The 12,529-nt window shown below is 36.2% G+C and overlaps 1 protein-coding gene across 1 annotated transcript; it reads right to left on the bottom strand.

Annotated features, from left to right (window-relative positions):
• Positions 1 to 9,201: 9,201 nt before the first annotated feature.
• On the bottom strand, positions 9,202 to 10,204 carry LOC126692845 (dirigent protein 22-like). Its single transcript, XM_050388646.1, has one exon. The coding sequence runs from the start codon at positions 10,035 to 10,037 to the stop codon at positions 9,447 to 9,449; it is 591 nt and encodes a 196-aa protein (XP_050244603.1). The 5' UTR covers positions 10,038 to 10,204; the 3' UTR covers positions 9,202 to 9,446.
• Positions 10,205 to 12,529: the final 2,325 nt, after the last annotated feature.

Below are 12,529 nucleotides of genomic sequence, written 5' to 3'. Positions count from 1 at the left end.
GGGATTTTGTAGGGTGCATCTACCACAACGCCGTTCTGACCTCTTTGGCTTTGAAGTCTTCAAGAAGTAGTCCATTCATTTTTGGAGAATCCTTGTACTCACTGCGTCCAAACTGGGTTCGTGAGATTCAGAATGTTCAGAGCTATAAATTGAGGAGAAGTAGTCAAGAATGATTTCCTCCACTTTCTTTTAGTCCTCACACCACACACCATCATTATCCCAAAGTCCTTTAATCTTATTGGTTCGCTGCCTTTGTGTTGCTATCGCATGAAAGAATTTAGTGTTTCGATCACCACACTTCATCCATAGAGCCCTGGATCACTGGTTCCACATTAACTCCTCCCTACACAAAACTTCGTTGATTTCCTTCCTAAGCTCTTTGATCTCTTCCACGGTCTTGTGAAGCAGATTCATGGCCTCAAGTTGTTGAAGGCGTACTTGCTTATTCTTCAGAATCTTGTTCACATTCCCATACACCTCCCAATTCCACTTTTGGAGATGAAATTGGCAGCACTTAAGTCTATCTTGTATTTGGAACTTAGGGCTTTCCCTGATTGGGTCCGATGCCCTTTCAATTACCTCCTTGCATCTCTCATCTCAAGTCCACATGGCCTCAAAGAAGAATCTTCGTTTCAACCGTCTTGAGGGTGCTCGCTGTGGTAGGTACAAAGATAGGAGACAGTGGTCCGAAGCAAACATCGAGACATGGTGCACTTTAGCTTCCGGAAACAATTCCCTCCACCCTTCATTGGCAACCATTCTGTCCAATCTTATCAACATGCACTAATCCCCCAATCTTTCATTACACCACGTGAATCTTGGCCCCACAAAACCTAAGTCCGTGAGCTTGCAACTATCCAGACACTTTCTGAAAGATCGCATCTAGTTTGTATCTTTTTCAAGCCACCCCAATTTCTCATCCAAGTGGGTTATTTCGTTGAAATCCCCAAATCACCCACAGCATATCACACTGTTTTTCAAAGATTCAATCAGGCTCCAAGAGATATGTCTCTTACCCGAATCCGACTAACCGTAGAAACCTATAGCTCTCCACGGCGTTGTTCCCATTTTGCCGAAAACCACCACATCAATGTGGGAGTTTGAATAACTCTTCAATCTAACATCCGTACCTTCTATCTGTAAAGACATATGTGAATCATGTTAGAAACATATGCCAATATTTTATGTAACTGGCTAATCCTTTGACAAAACGTAATTTACTAGTAATTGGGTAGATCTAGGATGTGTTTAATACTTCAAAAAACAAGGTTTTAAGTTCAAGTGTTAAAGCCATGCAAGTCTATCCAAGAAACAAGTGAAGATGTGCTGGATTTTAAAGTTCGACAGCTAGTATCTATCGAGGTTTAAAAGCTGTTGAAACCCGATGCTCGACAGCTAGCTCGATAGATAAGCTATCTATCGAAGTTTATGAAATTCAGTTTTTCAGAACTGATTTTCATCCAATCTATGTGTATGGGCTTTCTTTTATCACAACCCTAAACATATATAAGGATTATTTTAAGGCCCATCAAAGGTTGCGTAAGTGTGAAGTAAAGTTTTGTTCATGTAAATTATGACCAGAGACAAAATTTACCCTAGTTCATCTTTCTCTTGAAGAAGCTACTGTGTTTGTACAACGTAGGGTTTTGTGACCAAGAAGGTTCGTGATCTTTATCGTGTGATGAACTGAAGAACTTTGCAGCCAACATCTTTCTCAAGTTGGTGATTAAGTCGCGTACTGGGATTTGTGCATCTATTGGTTAGTCACGTACTGGGAGCCATGCATTGAAAAGGAGAGATTTTCACTACAGAACAAGTCCAATTGGGTATTAGGGTAAGGGTTCAATTGTAGGTTGGTATAAGGTACTGGGATTCTTTTACTTGTAATCACTTGTTTTGACAATAGTGGATTTTCGAGAGTAGTGACCTTAAAATCACCCGGTGGGGTTTTTACCATGTAAGTTTTCCCCATTCGTAAACAAATCACCATGTCAATTTAATTTCCGCTGCATTTAGTTAATTGGTGATTTGGTTGTGCTACCATGCGTTTTGCATGTTAAGTGAATTAATTAATTAACTTGGCTAAATCAATTGGTTAATTTATCACAAGGGGTCAATACATTCTTGGCCTATCACTTTCCATATCATCGCTAAGCTTCCGCTCTATCCATCACTAAGGACCGTAATCCCCTGAGTTAGGTTTAGCTTACACTAAACACCCTTCATTTTATTTATGCTGGCTTTCGTCTCCGCGAGGAAGACAAGGATCGGTTTCTTCACTTTCACCTCCTCGGTGAGCATCCAAACCACTGAGGGTGATCCGAGACCCTGGCAGTTCCATGCCAATACACTCATCGAGCTCAGCGACGCTGCTCTGCAAACACTACCACACAGACATCCGTGATGTTCTTCTTTCACTGGACTGTATAGACTTGTTCTAACTTCTTACTCCATTTCAATTCTAAGGTATTTGAATTGAGCTCTTGTATAGGGATCGGGCTTTCTCTCTTTATCATCAATGGGCATAAGTTTTCCGTTCCATTTTTTATGTGGGCTGCCCTTGCCATCCTCTTCCAATGCTCACTCTTTGGGCCCAAACTCTCAACCATCCAGCCCATCTTATGTGAAAAATTCATTACCATTGGGCCTATTGGTGTACTTTCCTTTCCTTTGCTTTCCTTATCCATTCCTTCACACAGGCTGGACCCCACCTTAAATTCAAATTTTGGCTCGTCAACTTGTTGTGTTGCTGTCTCCCACTACATTATTTCCCTCCCTTCTTTTTAGGGCTCAATATCTTCCAAATTATCCTTTCCTAAGATGGGAAGGATTTTTCTGAGGGCTTACCTAGATTGTTGACAATTCCTTTTGTGTGAAAGGTCTCTACATCTTGCACCACTACCTTTGTCTCTACTTCCTTGGTGCTCTTCTCTATGTAGGTTGTGATTGACTCTATTTTTCCACCAGGTTTATCTCTACTAGCCGGTGACCGTAAAACAACCACCGACTAATCACCCAAACTCTTATCTGGATTTTCTCTCATCTCCGACATGGTCCTGGTTTCGTTTTGGCTTGACTCTTTCCCTATCTTTTGCATAAACTCCCCCCTAAGCCATGCTCCAAACTAAAGCCCATTTGAGTCTGGTTACTTACCATTCCCAAATAGTTTCAAGCAATCTCTCAGATCGTGGCTCAAGAGGCCATAAATGTAGCAAAAGTTTGGAAGGTGTTCGTATTTAAAATGCACCCATCGTCCCATGTCTCCCTTAATGGCTACTTTCTTCCCCCTAACCAACCTTTTTGTGACATCCACATGTACCTTCACCCTCATATACTTTCCCCCTTGTACCATGGTGTCAGCCACATCTACCTCTAAAACTTCTACAAGCGTGCCTCTTATTGCCCATCCCGTTTCTCTCGTTCTACTCTTAAGGGGTAGGTTGTGGGTCTGTATCAAGAAAGGAGACCATTTTAAGGATATTTCCTTTGGTGCTTAATCCCCTTCAAAATCTTGGAGAAGGATAAGTTGTTTTTCGTAACTCCATGGACTCATATCCAGAACTTTCTTTTTATCTCTTTCATCGCCGAACTCCACTATGAACATTTCATCTTCGATTTCCACGATCTGTAGTCCTTCGTCTGGTTTCTAGACCATTCTTAAGTTATTTCTAATAGCATTAAGCGCAATGCTTCTACGTGATAGGACCTTCATAATTAGGCAATTTTTGCCAAGCTCTTTTGCTGCTTTTGTGTTGTTACTTCCCAGTACCAACCTCTCATCTTCCTCTTCCGTGAATGACAGCTTCTTCCAAAGTACCTCTAATTCGTCAGCCATCGTATTTTGTCACTGACTTCACCCATGGAGGTCGCAATACTCTTGCAAGGGTAGACCTGCAAGACTCACACTGCCACTACATGCACAAGGGTAAGAGAGCAAAAAAGCTAGGGGTAAGGGAATAGCCTGTACCAACCACATATTTTGGATACCTTGAGTTTCGAGAATTACAACTCACCCCAAATGTGAGGAATGATATATAGATTGCGTTTGGCATTGGCTTTAAAAGCCAACTTTTTTTACTACTTAGCTTATTTTTATTACTATTCAGCTTATTTTTGTACTATTCGTGGGTCTCACTATACTATTTCAGTTACCTTTTAACTTTATTTATAGTACTCTCAGCAAAAAGTTTTCAGTTTCAGTTAATAAACTGTTCACAAACAGACTCATAGTCCCTTCTCTTGAAAGAAATAAACACATTAATCCTTTTAATAATAATAATAATAATAATAAGGGTAAATTCTGTTCACACTCCTAAGCGTTGGGCTAATGCCAACTAGGTCCAAGACTTTTCAAAACTAACCAGTTTGGCCTTTAAAGCTAATTTAGTCACTAAAACAATTGAGAAAAAATAACTAACTATTTAGGAACTAAGTTGGCTTTAGGAACCAAATTGGCTACATTTGAAAAGTCTTAGTCTTGGTTGGTATTAGCCCAAATGTCAAGGTATGTTAGTGGAATTTACCCTAATAATAATAATAACATAATTTTCTAGATTTTGAGAGATTATCTTGACCAAACCCTGACCATGTTTGGCAATAAAGAATAATATTTACGCTAATGTTTGTTGTACATAGCTAGTTCTTGTTTGTTGTACATAGCATTATCAAGGGAAGTTCATTTAAGTGCATGATAAAGGGGACAAACTTAATCAGCCTCTGCACTTTGCTGGACATACTCTCTCTCCCTCCAGTTGCACCCATTTTTCTCCTTCAATCTTGTAGTCATTATGGAAGGATTTATCATGGCATATTGCCTCTCTACAGCTGGAGTCATTCTGCTGAAATATTATCAGTTCACTAATGTTATACAGCTGGAGCTACAAACCATACGAAGATAAGTGATTATGTTTTCGTATCTCTAAATTTACATTATTGAATACATGATTACTTCACCTTTAAAAACAAATTACTTTAATATTACATTACTATTTAATACACATGATTTCACTAGTGTTTCACTTATAAACACATATACTAATAAATTGATCTATCATTGCTGGACATATATTATTTAAACATAAACCTCTGCTAGACATATATTATTTGAACATAAACCTCTGCTAGACATATATATTATTTGAACATAAACCTTTGCTAGACTTATAATATTTGAACATAAACCCTTGCTAGACATATCTTATTATGTTAAACGTGAACTATTTTGAACTCATCACATTGTTGGACGTATGACAATTAATTATTCCCTAATAATGGACATCACTCAATATAAATTATTAAGAACTTTAACTCATAACTTAAGCAATGCAATTACACTAAATAAATATTACTTTATTTCAACTATTATTATAACCATTAATCAAAGTTTTTACAAAATATATTATTTACTTTATTTTAACCATCATCATAATCCTTAAGACTTTGGGCTTTACCCATTTTTTAGGCCTAAAATTACACTAAAAGCCATTAGACTATGCAACCCAACGTAGAGTTCCTAACTCAACTCCCTAGACAAATTCGGGTCTAGCAAGGTCACCCTTCTAAAGGACAACACGTGGCTATGAACGAAAAACGGCCCCCAACATCCTTAACTAGAGGAAGAGTGCAGAAATACAGTAATGGGGTGCAAGATTTTTTTCCAGCTGTTTGGCCAGATGGTGGAGAAACTATCAAATAAGGAGCTGGAACAGTGGGCCACTACATCTTGGGCAATTTGAAATGCAAGAAACAAATCTTATTTTGAGAAAATTCAGACACAACCAAAGATCATTTTGGATGGAGCTTTAGCGCTGTTAGAGACATATCAGAAGCTTTCGGCCACTCAAGAAAACATATGAATATGAGGCAGCAGGTTCTACGATCTAGGCTTGTTTTTCTCGGCATTTTTTTTTTCTAGTTTAGTCGAGAGGTAGCCTAGTCTTTTTCTTTCGTTGTATGGCTACTAGCTAGCCTGGGATGTGTGCCTAGGTTTCTTACTTTGTATACGGATTACTTACTTCTGAATAATAATAAAAAATTTATCCATTATCTCAACCAAAAAAAAAAAAAAAAAAAGTATAATTTGAACTCGTATGTGGATATATAATTATAATTGTTTTTAATTGTATTTTTGTATATGCTTACATACTTGTCTATATATAAAGCCAAAACTCAGAGAAAATCCAATTAGAATTCAAATTGGATTTCAATTCACCAAATGTCCAATTAAACTTTCTTAATTTTGGTGAACCATAATAATGACACTACTTCAATCTCAATACAATACTTATTACTCAACTATTCTTGAGATGAGAACCCTACAAAACTGTCTCATTCATTGTTCATATATATAATGGGAAATGCTAATGAGTACCCTTAAGGTATTGGTTAATAATCCATTTTAGAAAAGTTTTAACATCATTTTTATGGAAAATGAAAAAAACTATCTATTTAGGAAAAAACTTAAGTAAAATACCTTAGGTGCTGTTTCTTAGGTCCCCTTCTTAAGATTTAGCCATGTGGCTTCTTCACTAAAAAATATACTTCTATTCTATGGAAAAAATTCACATGGCAGAATTTTAAAAAATGAACTTAAGAAACAGTACTTAAGTACTACACCTAATTCTTACCCTATAATATATCTATTTGTGTCTCATTCAATGCTCATAATGTGTCACATAGACAAATGAACCAATGCAATAGTTCTTTAAAGAATAACACAGAGGGAAATAATATGTTCACAACTGTGCACGCCGGAAATGAGACTATTGGGCTTAACCTCACTTGGGCTCACAACTTATTTATAAGGTAGGCTTTAGGATTTCCTACTTTGGGTCGTTCTCGGCACAGAGACTCAAAGTAATATCCTCTCTCCCTTCCTGAATAACTATTTTCTTCCCTTTTTTCTGAACCCCCCTTTCTTCCCCCAACTTCTCCTATTTATAGCTCTAAGTTAGTGGGGAGATCATGATTACTGCTATTGTTAGTGCAGTTGAAGGTCCAATATTATTTGTTGTAAGTGGATGTTTAGGTGAGAGTGGAATGCAGCAATATGGCTTTGGAACTTGGTTCCAACTCAGGTTAATATGCTCAGTAGTGATGTTTCCTGAACTGCCGAGCATCCTATGGTACGTCTGGACAAGACTTCCTTATTTGTTCGGGAAATTTATGCCGAGCATCGGTTAAGGGTCGAGGCTCAAAACTCATAGTTTGTGAAGGTAGTTTCAAGCAGAATTTAAAGTAATGGGGTCGTGCCATTGGGCCTGAACCCAGGGCCCAATTAGGTCTGGGGACCTCGGTGCCATACAACAACATTTTCACAACACTTTCACAACAAATTTTAAGCGGTAGGTTGTTATTGGTTGTTATGGGTAGGCAAAAAAGTAATTTAAGTTTTAAGATTCAAATGTCATCATGTACTTCTAATTTATGCCAATCTATTTCCAACCTTATATCTTTGTCTGATAGTTGTGCTTTAGGCTGCGTTTGGTTCGATGTAAATTGAATTCCGAGTGTAAAATAAATGCAAGGGAAAATATTTTCAAGAAAGGAAAATATTTTCAAGTGTTTGGTTGCATTCCAAAAAATGCTATGAAAAATATTTTCTAATGTTTGGTTGGGTTCCTGAAAATGCTCTAGAAAACCCATTTTTATCAAGTTTCTCACATTTTCTTAGGACCCAAACAAATATTGTTACAGAGAATCAAAATATATAAACAATCAAAGAAACAAAAATCAAAACAAAAAAATCAAAATCCCAAGACCAATCGTGAGAGAGGGACTTAAGTGACAGAGAGAGAGATCGGTTCGTGGGTGACTTAGTGGTGGTGACAGTAGTGGCGACATGGACACGGTGGGTCGATCTAAAGGTGGCAACTCGATCTATGAGTGGGTCACTCACTGGGTGGTCCGATCTAGGAATGGGTTGCTCACACGGTGGACAAATCTGCTCAGGGGTGGGTTGCTCATAACGGTCCGATTGGCTCAGGGGTGGGTCGTTCACTGGGTCGGTGACGATGAGGAATGGGTCGGCGGAGTACCCTCTCCTTGCTCGGATTGAGGGATGGGTCTTATTTCTCTGGGTGTGAGTCCAGCAAGGATGGGTCTTCTTGCTCGGTCGGGACCCATGTCTTCTCTCTCTCTCTCTCTCTCTCTCTCTCTCTCGTGTCTATGAGTCCGGAAATCATTTGAAGGTAAAATACAAGTGTAATTGGTTTTAATGCGTGAGGCTCTCTATTTTACAGTCAACTGAAATTCATTTTCAATTTGACCAAATTTTCATGCGCACCCAAACACCATCAAGAGTGTAAAACGTTTTCCTGATTTCCTTTACCACCGAAACAAACGCAGCCTTAGATCCAAAGTTAGATTTACATTTCATTTTTTTTTTTTTTTTTTTCATCTCTCATTTTTATTCTTTAAAATATTATGTTGTCTACGTGAATAATAAATGGATATATATACATAGAGAGAGAGAGAGAGAGAGTACTGCTGCAATTGAACATGTTTGTATGTAAGCACGGTTATCTACCAACTCTCAGGTGCGCATTGACTTGAATGCCGTAAGTATGGGAAAGAAGCAAAGGAGGATCTGACTAAGATTGTGCTGGAAAAGTCTTTGACAGTCATTGTTAACGGGGAACATGGTTATGGCCGCCTCGTAGATGACATACATTGAATAGCAAATTTGCCTTCGGGTTTTAAAAATTTTATCATATTAGGTAATTTAATGAGTTCTATTCTATCTTCATAAAACCCAAAAAAAAATGTTATTTAATGGGATTTTCTTTATATGAATTTTAATATTTTGTAAATAAAAGTTTTACACCACATTTTTTATTGAATTTGTTTGTTCTCATAACCGAGACTCCGAGAGCTTAACGAATGGATTGATTGACACCCACAAACAGTCATTCCCTAACACAGTTTAGCTCCAATAAACATTTCAACGTTTAACATGGGCCCAAAGAACACATGGAAGTCATGACTAGTAGGATGTTATGCTATTATTCATAATTTGTGAGGTGTAAAAATTTTTGTTTTCCGATATAAGGAGATAGCGGGAGAAGGGAATATAATGTTCGAATCACATGAACTGAGAAACCACAAATGATATAATTATCACGGAACTATCACATAAATCAAGATAAAGAAATTAATAGGAAAATTTTTATTTTATTTTTTTATACAACAAAATGGGAGAGAGGATTTCAAGTTTTCTACCCTTTATTAATCTCCTCAATAAACATCAAATGGTGAAACTAAACCGCACATAAACATAATAATCATTCTCAGACCAACGATACGAAATCCTCAACTTTCCTTTTGTTAATACTAGTTAATTCCCAAAGCCTTCTAATTCTTAAAATAAATATAAATAAAAATAAAAGAGAGAGCTAATAATTAAAGTATTAGCCGTACAAAAATTAAAATAAAGTAAAAAGCACACATCAATAATGAAAGACATAAACATTATACTCCACAACAGCATCGCCAGTTTTAAAGTCAATCGTGTGAGTATGAGCATGAGCATACCCACGTGCGAATCGGAAAAGCCCACTCCCACCAACGATAGGCATTTCCCTGACATCGGAGAACACAGTGTTGCGCCCCAACACACTGAGAGTGCTGCCATTATACTTGCCTTCAGTGAAAGCAAAGTTGAGCACCATTAACAACCCCAAGTCAGTTTGCGAAGCAGAAGCATAGATTCCTTGAGCTCTACCAACGGGTTTTGAGCTCAGCTGGGGCTTTACAGTCAAAGGGTCGTCGATCATCACAACGGCTCCGAAACCTGTGAATGATGTCTTTGTCATCGGAGCCTCGGCGACTCTCACCGCCGTGGCGTTTTTCCCACTGACTATGTCGTGGAAGTAGAAGTGGAGGTGGCTTAGTTTCTCACGCTTTAGACCGAGTTTAGCCGGAGATAAGATTCTTGAGAAGCCATGGTTTTTTTTGGCGGTGGTGAGGGTTGAGATAGAAAAAATGGCGAAGAGAATGAGGAGGACTGTGAGGAGGGTCTTGGTCTTGATCTTGGCCATGGTGAGGAATATGGGGTTTGCTTCTTTAATTGAAAGGTTTAGAAATGAGCTTAGTTTGTGCCTAGCATCCTTTATATTGTGGTACGGACACCTTGAGTTTTGGGGAATTACAGTCCACCCCAAGTGTTAGAAATATCATTTCGAACGTATCTCTTGCGCCACCCATGAGACCCGTGTCTCAATGTTACTGCAATATGCGTGGCTCTCATCAGTCTCATGCGTCCCATGTGTGGGATCCATGTCAGTGAGACATAGATCTGAAAAAAAACTTAGGTGCTTCAGGTGCAATACTTCCTTTTCCCACGTAAGGAGTGGGCTCCACGATTGGTGATAATAATAATAATAATAATAATAATATCTACATTAATGTTTGTTGCACATAACCGGTTACACTTACAATCTTGGAAATTATGTTATGTTTTGAAAACATGATTTCAACTAATGTGGCACACATACTATATATATACACAGGTGTGTAATATTCAGCACTAGAATATTTAATCTAAAATTTCTTTTACCAACCATGATTATAATTTGGTCAACAGAAATTAACTAAATAAGTAATTTGTTGACTTTCTCAAACCTTTAGGGAATAGGTGTTGTTTCCCCTAGATAAAAAAGCTTGAGTGCACTAAATTTTAAATTGAATTCAAGCACTTGGTTGCATTAACCAATAAAACACAAATGGTATTATCCTTTTTTAAAACAATCAAATTCAATCAAACCAACTGTTTAAATTCAATTGGAGAATCTAACATATTGCACCAAAAATATTGTAAGTCTGAAACTAAGTTTTATAATTAAGTGCATTCAAATTAGCTTATGCAACAATTTATGTCTATTTTAGTATAAGAACCTATATTTTCTATTTCACAAAGCCACTTTTCAAAAATACTCACATCAGATTATCTATTATACATTCTATCTTATTTAAATACTCATTTCTCTTTTTTTTTTTTAATTATTATCTTCATATATACATAGAGAGAGAGAGAGAGAGAGAGAATATGATAAAACATGTATCTTTACACAACTTTTCATGGTCTTATGTGTATGAATTTTGGGTTCCTTATTTTATCATACAAGCACTGACTAATTGGTCTTTTCGTCTAATGATAAAGAACACAATCATCTGAAGTAAATGGCATAAATTTAAATTCTATAAAAATAAATAGATAAATAAAAAGCACCGATGCAAATGCTTTTACCCTATATATTCTATTATTGTTGTTAGGCAGAAGAAGGAACTTAAAAGGAAAAAGTTAAAGTTAAAAACAAATCATTATCATGGGTTGAGCATTAAGCACGGGCAAAAATACCTGTGTGAAAGAAAGAATAAAAAGTAGAGAGAGAACGTTTTACGCATTGTTTAAGTTTGGAATGATTTAAAATCACCATAAAAGGCATACTTGTGTTCCTCTCAGAAAATTCTTAAGAACGGTCTATTTAATACACCCATACGTGGTCTATTAAAAAGAGAACTAGTCAATGACAACATTTTACAATTAGTTAATTACCAAAAGTTTATGATTTAAACTTTAAAGTGTTTTTTCGTTTTTGTCTTTTCTTTTCTTGGGATCTTCTGGTATATTAAAGTCCCCATTTATTAAGTGACACCATGCCAACGCACACATGACATATAGATATGCATGATATTAAAATTTACAATTTACTTTGTAGTCAAAGTTGTAGTGAAGATCTAGGCACACAATTGATATGATGGTCATTCACAAATATAAATTTTTGTAGGATATGAGATTCAAGTTTTTAGGAGGAAGTTTCATACATATAACTTAAATTATACTAAAGTAAGATTTTTGTCTCAGATAAAAAAAAAATTAGTAAAAAAATAGTTATTTAGCATAATAAAATCTTACCATGCTTTTATAAAGTAAACGATATAAGTTAAAATTCTATTGTAATTATGTAAGAAATAATAATAATAATAATAATAAGGCACTAGTTGAGATGTGCCATAAGACAATAAATAAAATAAAATATTACACGTGGCCCATCACAACTCATAACAAGATTATTGTGAGATTTTGTTGTTTCCATAAATTTTCTCTAAAAAAAAATGGTAACTACATCAAACACATCCGAGATTAAAAGTTCAAACTTCATTTTTTTAACACAAATTGAGCTCGAGCTCATCATCAAGTTGTATTACACATTCAAATTTGTTTCATTCTTTTATTGAACAAGCTAAAACCTGTTAACAAACTATTTGATCAACTTATACTTTTTCCATATATTTAGACAGGAAGACTAAATTTTTTTAACCCCTTAACATATCTATGCTAATAATATACAATTATATTATATAAACTAATTAAATAGAAAATTTTTAATTACAGACTTTCTTACAAAATACGCTTTTATATTTATTTGTAACTTATAACTAAACTTTATACTCAAGACCTTGTTCACAAATATAATATTATGTTTGGGTTTTGTCGTTGAGCCTAAGCACAGGCTTAAGTTTGACACAT

Source organism: Quercus robur, chromosome 7, assembly GCF_932294415.1.
Source record: "Quercus robur chromosome 7, dhQueRobu3.1, whole genome shotgun sequence".
In the NCBI taxonomy this organism is placed as follows: Eukaryota; Viridiplantae; Streptophyta; class Magnoliopsida; order Fagales; family Fagaceae; genus Quercus; species Quercus robur.
The sequence above is the reverse complement of the archived record's forward strand: the minus strand, read 5'-3'. Positions and strand labels throughout refer to the sequence as shown.